Below are 26543 nucleotides of genomic sequence, written 5' to 3'. Positions count from 1 at the left end.
CATGGTACACGGAATCTTGTGGTGAGGCTGTTGCCCTGAAACAACTTGCTTTCGTCTCCTGGAAAGCAAATCCAACGGAAGGAAATCTCATTTCCTTTCACAAAGCCCGAAACAAGTGTGTGTCCACCCTCAGGAGAGCCAGGAAACAATATCTCACCATTCTCAAGACCGAACTCTCTTATCTGTCTCTCTCTTCCAAATCCTGGTGGCGTCTGGTCAAATCTGTTTCTGGTGTTTGTTCCCCCTCCATCCCCTCCCTCACCTCAAACGGCTTAACGGCTGACTCCGCACGTGAAAAAGCTGAATGCCTCAACTCTGTGTTTGCCTCTAAATCTTGTGTCCCAAACCCATCCCTCTCTGTACCCACCGTACCCAGTCGTACCCAGCTGCTCCTGGACTCTGTGTCCTTTCCTCCTGACAAGGTGGAAAAGTTTCTGTCAACCCTCGACTCTGATTCTGCAACTGGTCCTGATGGCATCAGCCCACGGGTCCTAAAATCATGTTCTTCTGCTCTTTCACTCCCTCTTTCTGTTCTCTTCACCCTCTCTTTTGCTCAAGGTCATCTGCCATCTGCTTGGAAATCAGCCAACATCACCGCTTTGCACAAAAAAGGTGCAAAAACAGATCCCAGCAACTACAGACCAATCAGCCTTCTCCCAATTATCAGCAAAGTCATGGAATCCATCATTGCTTCAGATATTAAATCTTTCCTCTTCTCCAATGGCTTGATCTCTGATCATCAATTTGATTTCAGACCTGGTCACTCTACTCTGGACATGCTGCTTCTGCTTTCTCAACAATGGATGGAGGTCCTCAACGCCAAACAGGAAATTAGAGCTGTCTCCCTTGACATTTCACGTGCCTTCGATACGGTCTGGCACCCTGCTCTGCTCTCCAAACTCTCCTCCTTTGGTATCCATGGAAATCTCCACGCATGGCTGGCGGACTTCCTCTCTGGTCGTAGTCAACGTGTGGCCCTGAATGGGTTTCTCTCATCTCCTCTTCCTGTTCAGGCTGGAGTTCCCCAAGGTAGTGTTCTGGGCCCTGTGCTTTTTCTGGTCTTCATCAATGATCTCTCTGACTCTCTTGAAAATCCTCTCTATCTCTTTGCTGACGACTCTACTCTCTGTCGCTCCATTCCTCATCCCTCAGATCGGCAGTCTGCAGCCTCCTCACTCTCTGCAGACCTGGACAAAATCACAGACTGGTCAAACAAGTGGAACATGTCTTTCAATCCTGACAAATCTCACACTCTTACAATGTCTCTCCGAAAGGACCGACTGGACAACCCTCCCATCTACTTTCTCAACAATCCTCTCCAAGAAGTTCTGTCGCTCAAGCTTTTGGGTCTCACTATCTGCCATGATCTTTCTTGGGAAAACCACATTTCCAAGCTGGCCTCCAAAGCCAGTCGCCGACTGGGCATCCTCCGTCGTGCGAAGTCCTTCCTTGGCACACCTGAGCTCCTCACCACATACAAGGCTTTCATCCGCAGCTCAATGGAATACTGTTCCCCCCTCTGGGCTGGTGCTCCTGCCTCACACCTTGCTCGGCTTCACGCTGTTGAGGCCAAAGCTTTCAGAATCATTGGAATCTCCTGCAATGTAGTCAACGCCGAGGGCCTTTCACTCACTCACCGCAGGCAGGTTGGTGGTCTTTCTGTCTTCTACCGACTCCTCTCCGGCCTTGCTCCCCCAGCTCTCTCTGTGCTCTGTCCACCCAATATTCCTTCAGGTCGCACAAGATCTGCCTGCAACCCTCTTATGGTTAAACTGCCAAAGTCTAGGCTCTCTGCTCACCTTCACTCTTTCATTCCCCTTTTCTCCCGTTTCTGGAACAAACTCCCCCACTCCCTTCAATCCCACTCCTCCCTCCAGGTCTTTAAAACAGCTGTTCACCACCATCTCTTATCGTCCCCCATCGAAAACCTTGATCTTTTCTACCCCCGGTAATTCACCCCAGAGTCCTTGCAGTGTTCATATGTTTTAATCCTCTCCCACCTCCCCCCAAGTCCTCCCGATGTCCCTGCTCTCAAATGTTGTGTTTGTGTCCTTCCCCCTCTTCCCCCTCTCTTTTGTGTCCTTCCCCCTCTCTCCCCATCTTGTCTGCCGCTCCCCTTGTTTTTTGTGTTTTGTGTGTCGGTTTGTCTTTTTGTGTGATTAATGTTAGCTCTTTCACGAGCCTCGATCTTGTATACAAAAAAAAAAAAAAAAAAAAAAAAAACCTGTCCACCAAATTGAATCCATCCATTCCATAACTTTTTGAGATATCTTGCTAACAGAAAAACAAACAAACAGACAGACAGACATGGGTGAAAACACAAACTCCATCTACCTTCAGTGGTAGAGGTAAAAATGCGACAGACAGACCAACTCCAGGTTTTGGCAACAAAGGCAAAGGCTCACAGTCCAAAGTATCGGCCACAGAGTGACCTTCATCAGAGACAAACAAAGGTCACGTACATGTTAAAAGCCACGTGCATGTTAAAAACATGTTAAAAGCCTCAGGGGTCGGCAAGAGATTGAGGCTGAGCAACATAGGACTGTGCTTCCAAATCAAACGAGTCTTTGACAACCATTCTCATCATTGCCCAGTGATGTTGTCAAGGTCATGTGGTCTTTTGCAGGACTGTTTCACTCCACCCATACAGCCATTTAAACATAAGCACACATTGTCTGTGTTAGTACCTGATAGTTCGTACCACTCTGCGGTTCTCACATTCTTTATGAATACAGAATTTTTGTAATAGTTTATAGCCAATCAAACCCACATGATTCTCATAAAATGTGGCATACACCTGATAATAGTCATTTCACTAAATGTCTACAGGGTAGATGGTTCCTGTTCTGAGAATATGCATCATGTAGCTGCTCCTTTTTTCTTGGAGATGCGGCTGATGCCGTTGATACAATGCCCCAAGTTAGGGGATGAATTGAGAATTTTGCAGTTGGTCAGGAAAGTTGTAATTCTGGTTGTAATTATAATTCTGTAATTGATTTAATTGCTTAGGTAATTGTAATATATATTATAATTATACATAATTATATAATTCGTAATTAAATAAGTAAACAATTAATTAAATAATTAAACAACCAAATAAATAATTATTTAATGAATGAATAAATAAATATCAATTAATTATTAAATTATATTAATTATATATAATTATTATATAATCTATCTATCTATCTTCTTCTTTCTTCTATCTATATATATATAAAAGAGTTTTTGTTTGTTTGTTTGTCTGCACGTGCTATATCTCCTGAACGGTGAAAGATAGGAGGAAACCTCGAAAACAAAAAATGTCGGGACGGGCCCCAGGAAGGTTATAGGCTCGGTGGCGAGGCCGGTCAAGGCCGCCTCGGCCGGGCTGCACCCATTTCGCAATTAAAAGCTGAGCTGAATTATAGTAGTCGATGTTCTACGGCCGCGAGTAAAAGCTGAATTATAGTAGTAAATTCATTCAAAAAGAACCAAAAATGTCGGGACGTCCCCGGGAAGGTTATAGGCCAGGTGGCAAGGCCGGTCGAGGCCGCCTCGGCCAGGCTGGGCCCATTTCGCAATTAAAAGCTGAGCTGAATGATAGTAGTCAATCTTCTACGGCCGCGACTAAAAGCTGAATTATAGTTGTAAATTCATTCAAAAACAACTAAAAGTGTCGGGACAAGCCCCGGGAAGGTTATAGGCTAGGTGGTGAGGCCGGTCGAGGCCGCCTCGGCCGGGCTGGACGCATTTCGCAATTAAAAGCTGAGCTGAATTATCGTAGTCAATCTTCTACGGCCGCGAGTAAAAGCTGAATTATAGTAGTAAATTCATTCAAAAAGACCTAAAAATGTCGGGACGGGCTAGATTATAAAGGTTAACGGTTATAGGCTAGATGGCGAAGCCGGTCGAGGCCGCCTCGGCCGGGCTGGGCCCATTTCACAATTAAAAGCTGAGCTGAATTATAGTAGTCAATCTTCTACCGCCGCGAGTAAAAGCTGAATTATAGCAGTTAATGAACGAAATGTGGCCGTATAGAAGATAAAATTCATTCAAAAAGAATCCGGGCAACGCAGGGTGCATTCAGCTGTTTGTCTTTCACTATATAAGAGAGCTGTTGGTCTGTCTGTCTTGTTACATATTTATGGGAATGTATGTGAATTCCTATTCAGGTCTTTGCTTATCAATGTGTAGTCGATTAAGGGTTGTTGTGGTTGGAGGGTCAGGAGCCCTTCTGGAAAAAGAGACCGGAAACGGAAGAAGAAAAGACACGAGGAAGAGAAGCGACGAGGATTCTTCTTCCTCGCCCCGCTCCGACGAAAGGTGGGATCGATCTTGCGCCGCGTGGAAAAGCGGCGTTCCCAAGCCCGTCTGGCGAGAGGAGTTACCGGGACGTGTACCGACCCGGTGGAGACGTCAAGCTGCCGTGGGGCCGTGCACCGACCCAGCGTCTGGCACCGTTCGCGGCACCGTCTACAAAGACGCGTACGGGTCGCACGTTGGGGCCTAACACGCGTTGCAAGCGGCGTGTGGCTTTTGCTTGCTTTACAGTACCCGCTTCGCGTGACCAGGAGGGGGCTGCAGCCGTGGGGCCCGGTACGATACCTGCCCGGTGGAAAAACGTCCACCCGGGGTTCGTTCAACCGCCCGAGTGCGGCGAAGCCGACCAGCATCTTGGTCAGGAGGGGCCCAGAGACATTGTGAGGGACAGAGACCAAAGGGGGTCGTGAGTACAAAAGGGGACACACGTATGTAAGATGGCCATCTTAATCATCTAGGGGATTGATTGATTGTTGAGTGTGAATTGTGGATGGTGGATTGCTCGGGGAATATACCCTTGATTGTATCATTGAAATTGTATGGTATCATTACCCTTGAAATATATCATTGAACATCAGTTTTCTCTTCGGTGGAATTCATAGGGATTGCGTTGCGAAAGCGCATATATAATACTACTTTCTGGCGAAGTTCCTCTCACGGTCCGGGGGTCACCGAGACCAGGTAGTCACCGAGGGGACCACGTAACAGAATTGGGGGCTCGTCCAAATTACGATTTGCGGATTCGCAATTGGGTCTACGTCCGGGATCTAAAATTGTATAAAATAATAAAATAATATTTTTATTAAATAAAATTAATTAATTAATTATTAATTGGTAAATTTTTGAGAAATTGTGGTAAAGTCTTGGGTGAAGGTTAACAGGTGTTAACGATAGTCACCATGGCGTTTGTTGCACAGAACTTTGCGGTAACACCTAGTGAGGCACAGTTCCGAGCGTTACTAAAAGCGGACCTCTTGAAATTGGCCAAACATTTTAACTTGGAGGTCCGAACTAATTTGAGGAAGGCAGAGTTGCAGACCACGGTGATACAGTCTATGGTGGGATTAGGAACATGGGACGAGTTAGCCTGGCAGTGGCTACCCGAAGAACCAGAAGACGTTGAGCTCCGGAAACTGGAGTTGCAATTACGGAGCCAGGAACGGATTAAAGAAGAAGAAAGGAAAGCAGAAAAGGAAAGAGCAGAAGAAGAAAGGAAAGCAGAAAAGGAAAGAGCAGAAGACAAAGGAAAGCAGAAGAGAGGAGAGAAGAGAAACAAGCAGAGGAAAGGAGAGTGGAACGAGAACTCCAGGAAAGGTTAGCAGAAGAAGAAAGGAAAGCAGAAAAGGAAAGAGCAGAAGAAGAAAGGAAAGCAGAAAAGGAAAGAGCAGAAGAAGAAAGAAAAGCAGAAAAGGAAAGAGCAGAAGAAGAAAGGAAAGCAGAAAAGGAAAGAGCAGAAGAAGAAAGGAAAGCAGAAGAGAGGAGAGAAGAGAAACAAGCAGAGGAAAGGAGAGTGGAACGAGAACTCCAGGAAAGGTTAGAAGGTAGAAAAGCAGAGGAGAGGAGAGCTGCAAGGGACCTCGAAGCAGAGGAGAGAAAAGCGGAAAGGGAATTAAAGGAACGTGACATGGAGCTTCAGCAGGAAATTAAATTCAAGGAGCTGGAGTTAATGAGAGAACGGGGAGAGGTACCACCCTTGCTGACGGGGTCGACACCTAACCAGAAAACCTGGGATGTGGGCAGACATGTGAGGCTGGTTCCACCGTTCAGTGAAAAGGAAGTCGCGAAATTTTTTCCACACTTTGAGAAAGTGGCTCGACAATTAAACTGGCCGGAGGAGGCCTGGACCATACTAGTGCAAAGTGTGCTGGTGGGAAAAGCTCAAGAGATTTATTCGGCGCTACCAATGGACCAATGTGCAGATTATGAGGTACTGAAGAAGCACATCCTCAAAGCCTATGAGTTGGTTCCGGAAGCTTACAGGCAAAAATTCAGGAATGCCAGGAAGAGGGAGAGTGAGACCCATGTGGAGTTTGCCAGAGTGAAAGAAAACATGTTTGATCGGTGGTGTGAGTCAAAAGGAGTCGGGAAAGACTTCGAAACCTTGCGTGACTTGATCCTGGTGGAGGAATTTCAGCAGTGTGTCCACGAGGACATCAAAGTGTACCTGCAGGAAAAGAAAGTACCAAAGTTGTGGGACGCAGCCACCATGGCAGATGATTATGCCTTAACCCACCGAATAGAGGTCCACGAACCTAACTCCTCGCCTAGATCTCCGCAGGGGAGGTGGGGAACAGCAGGTGCGGAGAACGACCATACATGGCGGCGGCCTCGAGAGGATTATGGGGACAACGCGGATACCCCACCTGTTCGAAATCAGAGGGATGCGGGCCCAAGACAAACTTATATTTCGGGGGGCCCGAGGCAGACCACGAGTTTTTCCTCCGGGCCTACTTGCGCTTTTTGCAAGAAACCTGGACACTTGATGTCCAGTTGTTACCGCATGAAAAGGGAAGACCCAGAGCGGAGTCCGACTATTACGACTCCAAATGCAATGGCCATTGTGAGAAATCGCCATCAAAAGGGTTGCCAACCATTTATTTCAGAGGGGTTTGTGTCACTGGATGGAGCCTCGACTAACCGGAGACCGGTTAGGATATTGAGGGACACAGGAGCACATCAATCTTTAATGCTTGAAGGCATTTTGCCATGGTCCGAGGAGACGGCAACGGGGGATAGTGTTCGTTTACAGGGGATCGGGGGCGGTGTTAGTGCTCCACTTCATGTCATCCATTTGGAGTCCGATTTGGTGTCAGGACCGGTCACCGTCGGTTTACAAGCCACGCTTCCTGTAGAGGGTGTATCTGTGGTTATCGGGAATGATTTGGCCGGGGGTCAAGTTTATGGTAACCTGAGGGTTGGTAAAGAGCCCAGCAGGGAAAATAACACCACACCAGCTCGGGATGGCGACAAAAGTACCAAGTTATTTGTAGGGGGACTGAACTTCAAAACAGAGGAAGAAGTTCTGACCTCTGTCTTCAACAGATATGGGCCGCTGGTGGAAGTGCGGTTGGTAAGAGACAGGGAAACGCAACAGTCAAGAGGGTTCGGCTTTGTCACGTTTGCAAGCACAAAAGACGCCAGAGAGGCAGAGAAGAATTGGAATGGCAAGGATTTGGAGGGTCGGACCATAACAGTAGGGAAGGCATTTCGTAGGCGTCGAGAGGTCTACAGGAGAGGACAACTGGGCGGTAGTTTTGGTGGTGGCCGCAATCAATATTATTATGGAGGCTCCCTGAGTTCGGCAGCTCCCGAAGCAAGGATTGTCAAAGTAGTGGCCGAGAAGGAGACCGCTATTCATGGGACTACAGGGACAAGCGGTCCCACCATAATTATTAGGGAAGTTCTGAGAAGTTGAAGCACTGAATGCGGCGGAGCCGCCGAGCCAAGATTCCTACACGGATTAACCGTGAACGCCGTTCCTAAAGGCGTCCATGTAGTGAACTTTCATGCACGGACTAACCGTGAACTCCACGTTCCTCAAGGCGCCCATGTAGAGAACTTTCCTGCACGGACTAACCGTGAACTCCACGTTCCTAAAGGCATCCATGTAGTGAATACTCGGCTTGGCCTCCCGGAAAAAGTGCGATCGAGTTGCTTAACTTTGGATCTTTGATCAACCCCTTAACCTTCATTCACAAGAAACTGACAGTCAAAGTCAGAGGGTCATGAGATGGAGTTTGGCTTGGCAGGAGTCCAACGGGAAATTGAACATGTAAAGGGCAGGGACAATGTCGTTGCTGGTGCTTAGTCCAGAGTGAGTTAATCTGGGGGGGTTGTGGGGAAATTTTGGTTGCTTTATTTTTAAGTGATAACTGTGCCCGGGGGGAACTGATAATGTGGGGGGGGGGTTGAGTTATCTGGTTGGTTTATCCAAGTTGGCCGGCAAAGAAAGTTTTCGCTGGGTTCAAACTTTCTTTCTTGAAGGGGGGGAGTGTTACATATTTATGGGAATGTATGTGAATTCCTATTCAGGTCTTTGCTTATCAATGTGTAGTCGATTAAGGGTTGTTGTGGTTGGAGGGTCAGGAGCCCTTCTGGAAAAAGAGACCGGAAACGGAAGAAGAAAGGACACGAGGAAGAGAAGCGACGAGGATTCTTCTTCCTCTCCCCGCTCCAACGAAAGGTGGGATCGATCTTGCGCCGCGTGGAAAAGCGGCGTTCCCAAGCCCGTCTGGCGAGAGGAGTTACCGGGACGTGTACCGACCCGGTGGAGACGTCAAGCTGCCATGGGGCCGTGCACCGACCCAGCGTCTGGCACCGTTCGCGGCACCGTCTACAAAGACGCGTACGGGTCGCACGTTGGGGCCTAACACGCGTTGCAAGCGGCGTGTGGCTTTTGCTTGCTTTACAGTACCCGCTTCGCGTAGCCAGGAGGGGGCTGCAGCCGTGGGGCCCGGTACGATACCTGCCCGGTGGAAAAACGTCCACCCGGGGTTCGTTCAACCGCCCGAGTGCGGCGAAGCCGAATAGCATCTTGGTCAGGAGGGGCCCAGAGACATTGTGAGGGACAGAGACCAAAGGGGGTCGTGAGTACAAAAGGGGACACACGTATGTAAGATGGCCATCTTAATCATCTAGGGGATTGATTGATTGTTGAGTGTGAATTGTGGATGGTGGATTGCTCGGGGAATATACCCTTGATTGTATCATTGAAATTGTATGGTATCATTACCCTTGAAATATATCATTGAACATCAGTTTTCTCTTGGGTGGAATTCATAGGGATTGCGTTGCGAAAGCGCATATATAATACTACTTTCTGGCGAAGTTCCTCTCACGGTCCGGGGGTCACCGAGACCAGGTAGTCACCGAGGGGACCACGTAACAGTCTGTCTGTCGCTATTTTTCTCAGAGATGGCTGAACGCATCTTCGTCAAACTTTCAGAGCTTCATCAGTGAGTGCCTGGGAGTGTTTACGGCCAAAAAATATTTTAAAAAATTAAAAAATTCTGAAATAAAAAAGTTGTTTTTTTGGGATTAAAAAAAAATTATACAAAATAAATAAATAAATCGCTCAATAGTGCCGAAGCCTTTTTAAAATTAATGACAGTTATATACAAGTACACATTCGCATAAATAAATACAAAACAATCACCAGACATTTGAACACAAATAAATCAAACAATTCCGGAAGTGTACGAAGTTGGTATGATATGACGGCTTCTTCTTCTTCCTGATCGGCATCACACTTAACTCAGAAATGTGATGAACGGCACATTCAGCAGCATATATTCAACGAAAAGGTGATGAACCCCCTTCCACTACCACCACTCCCTTCCTCACCCCTCCCTCTCCTGCCCCCCACCCCCCACGCCGGGTATATTGTAATTCTGGATATTATGAGATAAGGCCACACTCACGGCTGGCTGCTTGTAATGTTCCATGGCCATAGAGACGACATTGAGGCCGATGGTGATCGAGATGAACAGATCCAGGTAGTGGCTTGTACACAGGCGGTGCACAGCAAGGCGTGCCGTGCTGTATCTTGCCCAGTATGGCTGCTTTTGGGCCTCTGTAAAGTGATATACCAGCAAAGTGATCTGCCAACGTAAGAAAATGAAACGGAATAGAAGGAGAACAAGGAATAAAACAACAAATGATAGAAAAACCAAGACTGAAATAAATCAGAATATTATATCGTGCAAAGATGTATTATAATACCAACAATATATATATATATATATATATATATATATATATATATATATATATATATATATATATATATATAGTGGTGCTGTGCACACACAATTCGTTTGCCAAGAAGGTAGGCCACAACGCGTTGTACAAACTGAAACACTTTATTAACAGCTCGCACGTAAGCACTGAGCGGGCTCGACTTTAGAGCCCGCATATATGTCCCGAGGCCACGCCTTGCCCTTGGGCGTGGCCGGTCGGCCGAAAGGCGGGGCATGTATCTCAGTTCCACCCTGCGCCTCGTGACGCCTTTGCTCCGGGCGTGGCCTGAGCTGCGCTTCCACGCCCGGACACTCGCGCCACCCACTGGTGCGCGGAATTATTGCCCACTGACATTGTGTCCGCCACACGCGCCCCCCCAGAATTCCCGCGCACCTGAAGGGTGAGCTTGCGGGGAAGCCGGATGACCCGGCCGAAAAGCCCTCTGGCGATGCGTGCAGGGCTGGGGGGTAGCGGGGCTGGGGGGGTGCCGGGGGTCTGCCCGCCGGGGGGCGGCCTCGCCACGGAGGCAGAGCTGCTTGCGGGGGGTGGTCCAGATCGAGGTGGGCCGGCTTGAGGCGGTCCACGGAGATACGATCTGGAGTACCGCCGATGTCCACGGTGAAATGCTTGTCCCCGGTCTCCAGCACGCAGAAGGGCCCGTCGTACGGGGGCCGCAGCGGCGCCCGGTGGGCGTCGTGCCTGACAAAAACGTACTCCGCCGTGCGAAGCTCCGGGGCGACGTGGGAGGACGGGCAACCGTGGTGTGCCGTCGGCACCGGGGCGAACCTCCTGGCGGTCTCCTGGAGGGTGGAGCGCTATTGCGCCGCGGACCAAGGGGCCGTGGAGTCGGGGATAAATTCGCCCGGTACCCGCAGTGGTTGCCCGAAGACCAGCTCCGCCGAGGACGCGCGCAGGTCGTCCTTGGGCGCCGTCCTGAGGCCCAGCAGGACCCAGGGGAGCCTGTCTGCCCAGCTGCCGTCGCATAGGCTGGCCCGGAGCGCGGCCTTCATTGAGCGATGGAAGCGCTCGCACAGGCCGTTGGCCTGGGGGTGGTAAGCCGTGGTGTGGTGCAGCTTAACGCCGAGCCCTTGCGCCACTGCTCCCCAGAGCTCCGAGGTGAACTGGGGGCCGTGGTCGGACGAGATGTCCGAGGGGGCGCCGAACCGAGCAACCCACGAGGCGATGAAGGCTTGCGCGATGTCAGCCGCAGCCGTCGCCGCCAATGGCACGGCCTCCGGCCACCAGGTGGTGCGGTCCACCATGGTGAGGAGGTGGGTGAAACCCCGCGAGGGGGGCAGAGGTCCCACCAAGTCGACGTGGACATGGTCGAACCGACGCTCGGGCACCGTAAACGGGGCCAACGGGGCTTGGGTGTGGCGGTGGACTTTCGCGCGCTGGCACGCGAGGCACGTCCTGGCCAAGTCGCGGACGTTCTTCCTGAGGCCATGCCAGACGAACTTCGCCGTGACGAGCTTCTGGGAGGCCTTCGAGCCCGGGTGGGACAGGCCGTGGATGGCGTCAAAAACCGGGCGCTGCCAGCCAGCGGGCACGATGGGGCGAGGCCGGCCGAGGGAGACGTCGCACAAGAGGGCAGTGCCCGCGATGTCGAACGGCACCTTAGTGACGCGGAGGCCCGTGATGGCGGTCCGCAAGGCCTGGACGCCGGGGTCGGCGGTCTGGTCCTCCGCCATCAGGGCATAGTCGATCCCGAGGTGGACCGCGTGTGCGACGGAATGGGAAAGGCAATCCACCACCGGGTTGTCCTTACCTGCAACGTGACGGATGTCCGTCGTGTACTCGGACACGGCAGAGAGGTGACGTTGCTGCCGGGCCGACCACGGCTCGGCGACCTTGGCCATCGCGAAAACAAGGGGCTTGTGATCAACGAAGGCCGTGAGCGGCCGGCCCTCGAGCAGATGGCGGAGTGTCGGACCGCCAGGTGGAGCCCGAGCAGCTCGCGGTCGAAGGTGCTGTACCGGCGCTCGTGCGGGCGGAGCTGCCGGCTACAAAACGCCAGCGGCTGCCAAGCACCACTCACCCACTGCTCGTGCACCACGCCCACCGCGTAGTCCGACGCGTCGGTGGTGAGGGCGATTGGTGCATCGGGCGCCGGTGCGCCAGCATGGTGGCGTTGGCCAAGGCCAGCTTTGCGCCCGCAAACGCCGTGGCCATTTGCTCCGTCCAGGCGATGTCACCTTTGCCCGGCTTCCCCCGGAGGGGCTCGTGCAGGGGGCGCAGGAGCTGAGCGACGCGGGGCACGAAGCGGTGATAAAAATTCACCATGCCCAGGAATTCCTGGAGCCCCTTGATCGTGCGGGGGCGCGGGAAACTCCTGACCGCCTCCACCTTGGCCGGTAAAGGGATGGCCCCGTGCCTGGTGATGCGGTGCCCCAAGAAGTCGATGGCGGTGACGCCGAAACATCACTTCGCGGGGTTGATTATCAGGCCATGCTGGCCCAGGCGTTCGAAGAGCGTGCGGAGGTGGAGCAGGTGCTCCTCCCGGGACGCGCTCGCGACTAGGATGTCGTCCAGGTAGACGTAGATGAAAGACAAGTCGCGCAAGACGCTGTCCATGAGCCGCTGGAACGCCTGGGCCGCATTTTTCAACCCAAAGGGCATCCGCAAGAACTCAAAGAGGCCGAAAGGTGTGATAACGGCCGTCTTTGGTACATCGTCCGGTTGTACGGGGACCTGGTGGTAGCCCCGGATGAGGTCCACCTTGGAGAAAATGGTCGTTTTCGCCAACCGGGCGGAAAAGTCCTGAATATGCGGGACCGGGTAGCGGTCGGGGGTGGTGGCGTCGTTGAGCCAGCGGTAGTCACAGCACGGCCGCCATCCTTGGGCACAATGTGCAGAGGAGAGGCCCATGCGCTGTTGGAGCGCCGTACGATGCCCAGCCGCTCCAGCGTGGCGAACTCCGCTTTCGCCATGGCAAGCTTCGTGGGGTCGAGGCGGCGCACCCGGGCGTAGACCGGTGGTCCGACGGTGGGGATATGGTGCTCCACCCCATGTTTGACAGCCACCGCTGAAAAGGTGGGCCGCGTGAGTGCCGGGAAACTGGCGAGGAGGCAGGTAAACTCGTCTGCTGCCGGAAGCGTACAGACTAACTTCGCCGGGATGGAACCGCTCAGCAAGCCGCTTGGTAAGCCACTCGGTGAGCCGCTCAGCGAGCTGCTCAACGAGCCGCTCAGCGAACAAGCGAGCCAGCTGAAGGTTTCGGCCTGGACGAGGTGTCGACGCTTAACGTCCACCAACAGCCCATTCGTACAAAGGAAGTCCGCACCGAGCAGGGCCATTGGCATGCTGGCGGTGACGAAAGACCATTTGAAGTGCTGCCCTCCGAAACGCAGCGAGAGGCAACGCTTCCCGAATGTGTGGATGGGTGTTCCATTGGCAGCGAGCAAGGCGGGGCCCCGGCCCGCGGCTTGCTTGTCGGACGCAGAGGCAGGGAGGACGCTTACCTGCGCTCCCGTGTCGCACAGAAAACGGCAGCCAGACGAGGTGTCTGTGATGAACAGGAGGCTGCCGGAATGGCCGACGCTCATGGCCGCAAGTGAGCGCCGGCCCGGTCGTTTCCCGACCCGTCGAAAGAACACGGCGGGCGGCACGCTCTAGCCTTGCGGCCAAACCTGGCATGATAGTAGCACCAGGTTTGCGGCGGTGGCTGCCGCGTCGGCCGTGCCGGCGGTGGCGGCGGCGGTAGCGGGCGGGGCGTAGCAGCGGCCACGAGGGAAGCAGGGGGCGCTGTAGCCTCCGCACCGGGATCCACTATGGCAGCACCGTACATCGACCGCGTGTCGCAGGCCGCGAAAAATCCGGGCGCTGGTCTCCAAGAAGGGACAACATAAAATCCATCCGAACAGACGGTCGTGTGCCGCCGAGGGCGGGAAGGTCCAGGAGGCGGTCGGCGCGTTCGGCCTCCGTGAGCCCGAACGTGGCGAGGAGAAGACGTTTGAGCGCCGCGTACTTGTGGGTGCCCGGCGGGCGCCGAAGGATGGACACGACGCGGGCGGCAGTGCCGGGCCCCAGGGCGGCGACCACATGGTAGTACATGGTGTCGTCTGCCGTGATGCCCCGGAGCTGGATGCCCCGGTGTCGTCTGCTGTAGAGTGTATTCTCAGTTTACACATGATTTAATAACACCCGGTCAGAAATCAACAACTTCCACACCAGTCAGGGCAAATCTCTACCTGACACGATACACTTTAATCAACCGGATCACTCTATAAATGACATTCAAATCTCTGCCATTGAATCAATCACAAATCGATCACACACCACGATTCTGAAACGTGAGTCCTTTTGGATACATAAACTTCGGACAAAATCCCTCATGGCATAAATTTTGATGATTAAAGAATGTTTCAACATCAACCCAATCAAATCATTAACCGTAACTCATTCATTCACTCATTCATTCATTCTACCTTTATATGTCATTTATATAAATATATAAATAAATATATAAATATATTTTATGAATATAAATGGTATATGAATATATGCTTGTGTGTTTATGTATGTATGTAAATATATATTTGTATATGCACGTGCACCAACTGTAACGCGAACGGTAACTGTCAGCTGCGCTTCACTTCCGTTGAACTTGGGGACGGTGAGTGAGCTTTCGCGTGGCTCTTCCTTTTGTATGCATTTTCTACACATATCACGCATCTTACACACATATCACTATGCAGGCTTGACTAATGTACATGCCTGTTGTTTTTGTAGACTAAGAAGAAGACCTTTGTTGGTCGAAAGCTTGTCAAATTAAAGATCGACGTCCTGAAGCTACGTCCGCGTCTGATTTAACCTCCCGATTATATATATATATATATATATATATATATATATATATATATATATATATATATATATATATATATATATATATATATATATATATATATATATATATATATATAAAGAGGATTGTAAATAATTAATTGACATTGATATATGTGGGAAAATTACATGCCCAGGTCAGGAATTTAACCCAGGTCCTCTGGTGAACCGAACCAATGCTCTGCCACCTGGGCTATCTGGGCGACCCTGACCAAGTTGACGTCCCTATGGTTGGCAACAAATGCTCCAGAAGCAGTGACAGAAAAGATTGGCAATTCTATGTGTGGGAAAATTACATGTTTGGGCCCTTGTCATGTGCAAATGGGCCGGAAGCTGGGCCTCGTGTCTCGATCCTCAGCTGTAATGCATGACTCGGCACGGCCCCGACCTCGTCTGTGGCCCTGGCTCTGGCCAACACTCTTGACTAGTCTCTGGCAAACTTCACTGGCATTGACACTCATCCTCGACTCTGGTGGCTCCTGTGTGCTGCTGACTCCCTCTTTACCTCCGCCACCGAAGGTGCAGGGAGGTTATGTTTTCACCCCTGTCTGTTTGTCTCTATGTTTGTTTGTGAACACGATATCTCAAAAAGTTGTGGACAGATTCCGACTAAATTTGGCAGATGGGTAGTGTATGTGACAAGGATGAAATGATTAGATTTTGGTTCAGGTCCGAATCCAGATCTGGCTTATCAGTGGGATACAAAACATAAACTCGTGAGTCTGGCGGAAGTTTGCGCACTACCCAGTGCTGTTCTAGTTACTCCCGCCAGGGAGTAATGCATTCAATCGTGTCCGTCCGTGTGTGTGTGTGTGTGTGTGTGTGTGTGTGTGTGTGTGTGTGTGTGTGTGTGTGTGTGTGTGTGTGTGTGTTCGTGAATACGATATCTGGGAAAGTTCTGAACGGATTTGGATGAAAGTTGGTGGGATGATTGCCCTTGGGATAAGGAAGAATTGATTAGTTTTTGAAGCTCAGGATATTATTCCCGATCCAGGATTTTTTTGAAGGATTTTTTACCATTGGAAGATAGGACTCATTTTTTTAAACATTATCTTCTATGTATTCTATATTTAACATTGTAATATGAAAATAGTTTTCATATTTGTTGTAAATGTAGTTTAAACTCGTGGTCATGCGTTAGAGCGGTAATCTTTTAGCAGCGTCGTCTTCAAGGTTCTTCTTTTTTTTTTTCTAATAAAGACATATTCTGTCATTTTAAAACCACCAAAGTGTGTATTCGGTTTCCCCATTTCATAAAATGTATCGTTTGATACGTATAATGCTTTAAAACTGTTTTTTTTTTGTTTTTTTTTTTACCTCAGTGGAGATATCAACATTTCCCTCAGCGAATGTCAATCGCGGTGTCATTATTTGTCATTTGATGAACTTATAAAGACTTAGGTGACTTAAAAGTGTGACAAGCATGTGCACGGGATTCTTCCCAGAAGAATGAGTGGTTGCATTAGCTTGTACGACTTAAAATGAGCGAGTTTTGTTTTGACGTTTGGGCCAGTTTTACATGTTGTATCCCTAAGGAATGAAACGAACGTTTTCCTGGCGTACAATTTTATTTGAAGTCACACGTGCCTCAAAATACACTCACTTATATAGAATTGAACGCTGAATCCGAAAATGTAAGTGGAATTGCCTTGTTCTTTTTAAACATTATATTCTATATATTCTAAATATATATCTGTGCAGTGTCTGTCTTGTGTTGTCTTGTCTTGTGTTGTCACTGAACTACTCCCTCAAACTTTTGTGAAATCGTACTATTCCAACTTGACCCACGGCGGGAGTATGCGCTCTACTGAGTGGCGTTCTAGTTTTTTATTGCCTTGGGCCACTCTGGCCACAGACTCCCAGCTCACTTATCTAGCCACCGATCCCTTCCCTCCCTGCCGTGAGGCCTCTCCCCCCCCCCCCCCCCCCCACCCTTCCTGTGAAGCCAACAAACACAAGCAGTTGTTCCTGTGGACATGCCATGTCAGTGGAATGTGTGGGACTTACACACACAGAATTGCCACTTTGATGGGGTCCGGTGTGGGAGGTGAGAAATGACAATGGGAAACGATTAAGTGTTAATTCCAGAGGGAAAGGAGGGACAAGGGGCTTGGGCAACTGATCCTGGTCATTGGAAATCTTGGTCGTCGCTAACTGGGATAACAAAACACTTACACTAACATTCATTATGAGATAACGAAGAAATAATACTAACTAATAATACTAACTACTAACTGGGATAACAAAACACTTACACTAACATTCATTATGAGATAACGAAGAAATAATACTAACTAATAATACTAACTACTAACTGGGATAACAAAACACTTACACTAACATTCATTATGAGATAACGAAGAAATAATACTAACTAATAATACTAACTACTAACTGGGATAACAAAACACTTACACTAACATTCATTATGAGATAACGAAGAAATAATACTAACTAATAATACTAACTACTAACTGGGATAACAAAACACTTACACTAACATTCATTATGAGATAACTAAGAAATAATACTAACTAATAAAACTACTAACTGGGATAACAAAACACTTACACTAACATTCATTATGAGATAACGAAGAAATAATACTAACTAATAATACTAACTACTAACTGGGATAACAAAACACTTACACTAACATTCATTATGAGATAACGAAGAAATAATACTAACTAATAATACTAACTACTAACTGGGATAACAAAACACTTACACTAACATTCATTATGAGATAACGAAGAAATAATACTAACTAATAATACTAACTACTAACTGGGATAACAAAACACTTACACTAACATTCATTATGAGATAACGAAGAAATAATACTAACTAATAATACTAACTACTAACTGGGATAACAAAACACTTACACTAACATTCATTATGAGATAACTAAGAAATAATACTAACTAATAAAACTACTAACTGGGATAACAAAACACTTACACTAACATTCATTATGAGATAACTAAGAAATAATACTAACTAATAATACTAACTACTAACTGGGATAACAAAACACTTACACTAACATTCATTATGAGATAACTAAGAAATAATACTAACTAATAATACTAACTACTAACTGGGATAACAAAACACTTACACTAACATTCATTATGAGATAACTAAGAAATAATACTAACTAATAATACTAACTACTAACTGGGATAACAAAACACTTACACTAACATTCATTATGAGATAACTAAGAAATAATACGAACTAATAATACTAACTACTAACTGGGATAACAAAACAAGGTAGATCAGGTACACATTCTATGAGGTAGATCAGGTACACCCGATCCTGGTCATTTCATTCATCGTCTCCAAGGTAGCTCAGGTACACTCGATCCTGGTCATTTCATTCAACGTCTACAAGGTAGCTCAGGTACACCCGATCCTGGTCATTTCATTCAACATCTACAAGGTGGATCAGGTACACCCGATCCTGGTCATTTCATTCAACGTCTACAAGGTAGATCAGGTACACCCGATCCTGGTCATTTCATTCAACGTCTCCAAGGTAGCTCAGGTACACCCGATCCTGGTCATTTCATTCAACGTCTACAAGGTAGATCAGGTACAGCCGATCCTGGTCATTTCATTCAACATCTACAAGGTGGATCAGGTACACCCGATCCTGGTCATTTCATTCAACATCTACAAGGTAGATCAGGTACACCCAATCCTGGTCATTTCATTCAGCATCTACAAGGTAGATCAGGTACACCCAATCCTGGTCATTTCATTCATCGTCTACAAGGTAGATCAGGTACACCCAATCCTGGTCATTTCATTCAGCATCTACAAGGTAGATCAGGTACACCCGATCCTGGTCATTTCATTCATCGTCTACAAGATAAATCAGGTACACCCAATCCTGGTCATTTCATTCAACATCTACAAGGTAGATCAGGTACACCCGATCCTGGTCATTTCATTCATCGTCTACAAGGTAGATCAGGTACACCCAATCCTGGTCATTTCATTCAACATCTACAAGGTAGATCAGGTACACCCGAACCTGGTCATTTCATTCAACATCTACAAGGTAGATCAGGTACACCCGATCCTGGTAATTTCATTTATCGTCTACAAGGTAGATCAGGTACACCCAATCCTTGTCATTTCATTCATCGTCTACAAGGTAGATCAGGTACACCCGATCCTGATCATTTCATTCAACATCTACAAGGTAATCAAGTACACCTGATCCTGGTCATTTCATTCAACATCTACAAGGTAGATCAGGTCCGATCCTGGTCATTTCATTCAACATCTACAAGGTAGATCAGGTACACCCGATCCTGGTCATTTCATTCAACATCTACAAGGTAGATCAGGTACACCCGATCCTGGTCATTTCATTCATCGTCTACAAGGTAGTTCAGGTACACCCTATCCTGGTCATTTCATTCATCGTCTGCAAGGTAGATCAGGTACACCCGATCCTGGTCATTTCATTCAACATCTACAAGGTAGATCAGGTACACCCGATCTTGGTCATTTCATTCATTGTCTGCAAGGTAGATCAGGCACACCCGATCCTGGACATTTCATTCATCGTCTACAAGGTAGATCAGGTACACCCGAACCTGGTCATTTCATTCAACATCTACAAGGTAATCAAGTACACCTGATCCTGGTCATTTCATTCAACATCTACAAGGTAGATCAGGTCCGATCCTGGTCATTTCATTCAACATCTACAAGGTAGATCAGGTACACCCGATCCTGGACATTTCATTCATCGTCGATAAGGTAGATCAGGTACACCAGATCCTGGTCATTCATTCAACGTCTACAAGGTATATCAGGTACACCCGAACCTGAACGTTGCTAACATTGCTAACAACCGATCCTGGTTATGGCGAATTGGGATTACACAAAACTTACACGAACATTCATCAAGAGATAACCAATTCATAATTAACCTCTCATTAACCCTTAAGTCATGTTTGTAACAATAAAAAAAAATGTTTTAGAAAATGAAAACAAACATCAATCCAAGTGTGAAAAACAGCAACAACAGAGTTCACATTCTATTGTCTATGTGAACAAAAAATAATTCAAGAAGCTTCAAGTAAAAAAAAAGAAGAAGAATATCTTACCACCAAGGCTATATAGGCCTCATGTGAATTAAATGAAGAAAGGGGTGCAACTGTAACTTTGAGAATATTTTTTTTAAAATTCATGCAAGTGGAGAGAATGAGAGAAAGAGAAGGATAAAAGACAGATGTCAAAGCATGGAGAAGTTCAATGTTAAACAAGCCTTACTGCGACGTTTCTTTTCGAGGCGCTTCTGGCGGCGTTCCTCGCGCATCCGTGCCTCCTCTTCTTCTTGCTGTTGTCGACACTTGTGGAAGTTCTCCACCACAACGCCGACAAACATGTTGAGGACGAAGAAGCCGACGATCAGCAAGAAGGAGATGAAGTAGAAGAGCATCCATGTGTTGTGGTTCATGACCGGCTGGTGAGTTTGACCAAAAGAGGGGTTCAACGAGATTGGTTAACATCATCCGTGAGCAGGTGTGTACAAACGTGGATCACAGAACAAAATGTAGCGCATTTGGCGACATGCACACAATTAAGAAAATATGCAAATAATTGGTGAAAAACAATTGTCATAGAGCAGTGGTGTTATGAAATCAAGTCGAGACCTCGGTTTCCAGATAAGAGGCTTTATTGAAATCTATCTCCACTTACCCTATATAAACAAAACAAATAATGTCAGAACTACAGCAAAGATTCTACCAGCATTTCATCGTTCATAAGGAAGCAAATAATGCATTCCCCCATCATACCTTTCTCGAGCGTCCGCTCACAACAGACAGATATCAAACGAAAACCTCCTCCTTCCACAGCAACCCGTTATATTCCCTTCTCAAGGTCATTTCATTCGAATCCTCTTCTTCATTTTTATTACATTCACCCTCCGTAAAAAGCAAGCCAGCAATCAAGCAATGTAAGCAACGCAACAGAAACAAAGCAAATGCTCTACCAACCAAATTGGGTTGGCGGTTGGCACAATCTTCCAGCGCGAGATCAATCAATTCTCTCAGTTTCCGGGTCCCCGGATTCACAAAGAGAATCACCGTCATCAGTCGGCTCCTTTTGCAATCTCTGAAAACTGCTGTTTTCAGATCTCCCCACAGGTGTTCAATGGGATTTAGATCTGGACTCATTGCTGGCCACTTCAGAACAGTCCAGCGTTTTGTCTTGAACCATTCCTGGGTGCTCTTTGAAGTGTGTTTGGGGTCATTGTCCTGCTGCAAGAACCATGACCTTCGACGGAGACTCAGCTTTCTGACAATGGGTTGAACATTGCGCTCCAAAATACCTTGGTAATCCCCTGATTTCATGATGCCATGCACACATTCAAGGCACTCAGTGCCAGAGACAGCACAGCAACCCCAAACATCACTGAACCTCCTCCATGTTTGACTATAGGGAACGTGTTCTTTTCTTTGAAGGCTTCATTTTGTTTTCGGTAAACATAGAGATTATGTGCTTTGCCTAAAAGCTCTAATTTGGTCTCACCTGTCCACAGGACATTCTCCCAGAAGAACTTTGGCGTGTTCAGGTGTGTTTTCGCAAATTCCAGTCAGGCTTTCTTTTGTCTCTCTCTCTCACCAGTGGGGTCCTCCTGGGTCTCCAACCATAGAACCCGCTTTCAATTAAGTTGGCGATGGATGGTGTAAGTTGAAACTGTCACACCTTGTGTCGGAAGGTCAGCTTGAATATGTTTGGCAGTTGATCAAGGTGCTTTCTCCACCATTCGAACAATCCTTCGCTGCTAACTTCAATCAAGTTTTCTCTTGCGGCCACGTCCAGGGAGGTTGGCTACAGTGCCATGAGCCTTCAACTTCCTGATAACATTGATTACGGTGGACACAGTAACATCAAGGTCTCTGGAGATGGAATTGTAGCCTTGAGATTGTCCATGCTTGGCTACAATATTGTGTCTGACCTCCTCAGACAATTCCCTTGTTTTCTTTCTTTCCTCCATGCTCATTGCGGTACACAAAGTGACACAGAACAGCAGAATGACACCTTTTCTCTATTCAATATGATTGAATGAGTGATTTTTATATTGCAGGCACCTGCAACTCACCCAAGGTGAGTTCAGTTCCAAAGTAAAGGAGAATCAACTGCTTGAAATCTAATTATTTCTAACAACTTCGAAAAGGTGCCAATAATATTGTCCGGGCCATTTTAGGAATTCTGTGTGGAATAAGCGAAGATTTAATAATTATTTCAGCTTTTTTTGTTTTGTTCCACTACAAACAAAAGAAATACATACAGACTTGGCATTTAATATGGAATATTTTTTTTTTCTCTTGACTTGGGTTTACTTTCTTAACTCAGTATATCAATCTGGTGAGTTTCTTTTACACTTTGGTGATTTATTTGTTAAAAGAACCATGTCACTGATTGTCTGTCGCAGCAAGAAGTCAACAACAGGATTATATCACAGGTGGCGTGACAAAATGTACGGACAGGTACATTTGACGATTGGCTTCACAGTCGGGTATACAAGGCTTGTTGCGTTCTGTATTAGTGGAAAACAACTGCTGCACGTCTCCAAAAGTTATGGCCGCTTCCTCTGGAGATGGTCCGTCAACTCGGCAATGCCGTTTGTCATGGAGTGGTGGCTTTACGAAATTACGGCATGAAACAGCGTGCTATTGCTCGGCAGTATGGCATCACTCAAGGTCAGGTGTCAAAGATCCTGAAACGAAATGCTCAGAGGGGTGTCCCTACTCCAATACCGAGGCCAGGACGTCCCCGCAGAACAACAAGGAGGGATGATCGCCAGCTGCACCGGTTAGTCCGCAATGGCCGTACCAAGTCAGCTAATCGGCTTAGGGCTAAGTGGCAGCAACTGACAAATGTGCCTGTATCCAGAAGGCTAGTGAACCAACGACTGGTTCAAGCAGGCTAGCGTGCCAGGCGTCCCCTGAGAAAGCCACGCCTGACCAGACAACACCGCCAGCGCCGATTGCAGTGGGCCAGAGAGCACCGTCAATGGCAGCCAGGACACTGGAATCACGTGATCTTCAGTGACGAGTCTAGATTTCTGGTCTATCGTCAAGATGGCCACGTCCGAGTGCGCAAACAAGTGCATGAAGCCTACAACAAAGATTGTATAGTGCCAAGAGTCCACGCTGGAGGTGGTGGGGTGACCGTTTGGGCTGCTTTTCATGCAGGGAGCAAAACTGACCTGGTTGTTCTGAATGGAAACCTGAACCAGTTCAAGTACAGGGCCATTCTGGAAGAAACATTGCTTCCATTTGCTTGTGCAGCCTTTCGAGGAAACTTTCTCTTCCAAGATGACAATGCACGGCCTCATCGTGCTCGCATGATCCAACACTTTCTTGCTGACCATGGTGTAGAGCATATGGAGTGGCCTGCCACGTCCCCGGATATGAATCCGATAGAGAACTTGTGGGCAGAATTAACGCGTCAAATCGACCACTTGGACCAGCAGCCAACCTCTGTGCGTGAATTGCAGCAGGCTATTGTCACTGCATGGCAAGCGATTCCTGTCCAAACCTTGGCAAATCTCGTGAACAGCATGCCTCAACGTGTACGTGCTCTACTGAATGCTCGTGGGGGTTACACGAAGTACTGAACTGTAATTTTACTGTCCGTAATCCCAGTCGTAATTTAACTTTTGTTTTTGTTAAAAAAAAATTTGGCTAATGTGCAAAATAAAGAGATACTTCTGGAAAACGTACAGAAGTTTAACACAGTACTGTCCATGAATTGAGTTCGATATCAATGTACATCACTTTCAAGGATCAATTGATTTGTTTCGAAATGTCAAATGTGGTTTTTGTTTCTTTTAAAGGCCACATTAACAAAATCTAGAATAATTTCAACATAATTCCAATGAACTTTTGGTTCTAAGACATCTTGAAAAGTAAGTTCACCCCCACAAAAAAAATATTCCATATTAAATGCCAAGTCTGTATGTGGATACCAAAAGATTTTTTTAATTTCTACAATTTTCTGGAAGAAATGGTGCATTGTTTGAAAAAAGTGTAAGGGTGCCAATATTTTTAGCCACGACTGTTTATACTAGTTTGTCATGCTTACACATTTTAAGCAATAAGGAACCAGGCTTTGTACGTAGGTACATAATAAATAGAAGCTTTATGATTACAGGCAAGCATCACCGACCCACTGCTCGACTAGATATCCATTGAAATTTTTATTTCAATGTTTACAGTTATATAAATTACAATTTTCAAATGCTAAATATCAATTGAGGTTTTATTATGATTTTTTTTAACCGACGCTTTTACTTTTTTTTCCCATAAATTTTTATTTACTGACGCATTCCAACGGTTCTGTGATTTTTCTCGGTGGATTGGCTTCGATGCCCGTTGGGCACGCAAAATTTCAGGTTTTTAGGATATGCAAACCTAATCTAATATATGAAGCTCATTCTACCCACTCACTGACTCACTGATATTAATGTTAGGTGCATTCCGGGTGAGGTAGAAAGCTTTTTTTTTCTTTTTTTTTTGTATACAGAATCGAGGCTCGTGTAAGAGCTAACACATTGAACATGAAAACATGCACAGACACATAAAACATGCAATGAAGGGAGCGGGAGACAAGAGGGGGAGAAAGGTGAGCACACAAGCACAACAACAGAAGAGAACAGGGACATCGGTAGATCTGTGGAAGGGGGAGGGCTGGGGGAGGAGGGTGGGGTACACGGTATAAAGCAAATGAACACTTCTAGGAATTTCAGGAAAGAAGTTGGGGATTTAAAGAGATGGATTTGGGGTCTTTTAACGGGGGTAGAAAAAATATCAGGGTTTTGGAAGGGGGAAGATAAGAGATGGTGGTGAACAGCTGTTTTAAAGACCTGGAGGGAGGAGAGGGTTTGAAGAGAGTGTGGGAGTTTGTTCAAGAGACGGGAGAAAAGAGGAATGAATGAGTGAAGGTGAATAGAGAGTCTTGATTTTGGTAGTTTCACCTGAAGAGGGTTGCTGGTCGATCTTGTGCATCCTGCAGGAATATATCGGGGACAGAGCACAGCCAGAACAGGGGGAGCAAGGCCGGAGAGGAGTAGATAGTAGACAGAAAGACCACCTACCTGCCTGCGGTGAGAGAGAGAAAGGTCCTCAGAATCACCTTCATCGCGGGAGATTCCAATCATTCTGAATGCTTTGGTTTCAACCGCATGAAGCTGAGCTAGGTGTGAGGAAGGATCGCCAGCCCAGAGGGGAGAGCAGTATTCCATTGAGCTGCAGATGACAAAGTTAGGCAGTTAAGAGGAAGCATCGTTCATTTTTTCAGGAAAGCACCAAATTTGGCACAGATGTAGTATGGACCTATACAATTGTTTTCCTGAGGGGCGCCCAAAAATTCAGAAAATTCAAAAAATCTCAAAAAATGTCCTGGATGCCATGAAAAAGGGGAGAAAATGGGTATTGATTCGAACTGTAGAATCTGATATTGTGGTCTTGGCAATAGCACACTACTTTACCTACCAGTCACATGGTGTGGAGGAACTCTGGATTGCCATTGGCACTGGTAAAAGCTACCGCTACCTTGCCATCCATAAAATTGCCACCGGCCTTGGCCACAGGAAGTCCGAGTCTTTGCCATTATTTCATGCCTTCACTGGCTGCGACACAGTGTCATTTTTTGCCCAAATTGGGAAAAAGACAGCCTGGAGGGCTTGGGAAGCATACCCCAGCATCACGCAGACCTTTCATGCTCTCGCTTATAGGCCATCTGTGGACGCTATTACTATGGAACTACAGAGCATAGAAAGATATGTTGCCATCCTCTATGAACGGACTACCGAGATAAAGACAGTGAATGACATGCGCCGACACTTGTTCACGAAGAAGGCAAGAACAATTGATCACATTCCCCCAACAGCAGACACCTACGAACAACACCTAAAACGTGCATGTTTTCAGGCTGGACACATATGGAGTCAGGCACTTGTGCCCGACCCAGAACCTCCATCACCAGCTGATTGGGGCTGGATGAAAACAGGGACTTCTTGGACACCAATTTGGACCACAATACCACTGATACAGGAGGCATGTTCAGAGCTTACAAGCTGCCATTGTAAGTCGGCCTGTAAAGGCAACTGTGAATGCTCCAGGGCAAATCTGCCCTGCACATCACTGTGTGACTGCGATGGACAGTGCTTGTAGTACTACGCATCTGTGCGAGAGCCTCCACCTTTCAAGTGCCCACAATATTTTAAGTTAAAACTGCAACTGTGTGTAACTTTGATTAATTAATACCATTTCATTGTTATCAGAGACCAATACAACAATGTGTATCACTTGGAATTGAAATTTTACCTAAAATACTATGAGAGATTCAAGGAAAATGGAAACACCATGGTGGCCATCTTGAAATTAAAGATGATGGATGCCAATCTTTATGCAATTGATCCCATTGGATTCAGAGGCCATGAAAACATGGGGTAAGACATTGGAACTGTGGTGTTATCACTCATAGTATGGAAGTTATTGAGGGAAATAGGTCACAGAGGGCGGTCATGTTGAAATTCAATATGGCGGCCACCAGGGGTTCTGAATTTTTGGGCACCCCTCAGGAAAACAATTGTATAGGTCCACACTACAT

The 26543-nt window shown here is 47.2% G+C and overlaps 1 protein-coding gene across 1 annotated transcript in view; it reads right to left on the bottom strand.

Moving 5' to 3' along the window:
• The window catches only part of LOC137419146 (voltage-dependent T-type calcium channel subunit alpha-1G), a 640444-nt gene that overhangs the window by 59700 nt on the left and 554201 nt on the right, over positions 1-26543 (bottom strand). Inside the window, 2 exon segments of the mRNA XM_078768309.1 lie at positions 9723-9874; positions 20190-20382. Of these exon segments, the coding sequence (XP_078624435.1) occupies positions 9723-9874; positions 20190-20382 (345 nt within the window).

This window comes from Myxine glutinosa, chromosome 1 (genome assembly GCF_964187855.1).
Source record: "Myxine glutinosa chromosome 1, kmMyxGlut1.1, whole genome shotgun sequence".
In the NCBI taxonomy this organism is placed as follows: Eukaryota; Metazoa; Chordata; class Myxini; order Myxiniformes; family Myxinidae; genus Myxine; species Myxine glutinosa.
Note: the sequence above shows the minus strand (reverse complement) of the source record. Positions and strands in the feature narration are given on the sequence as shown.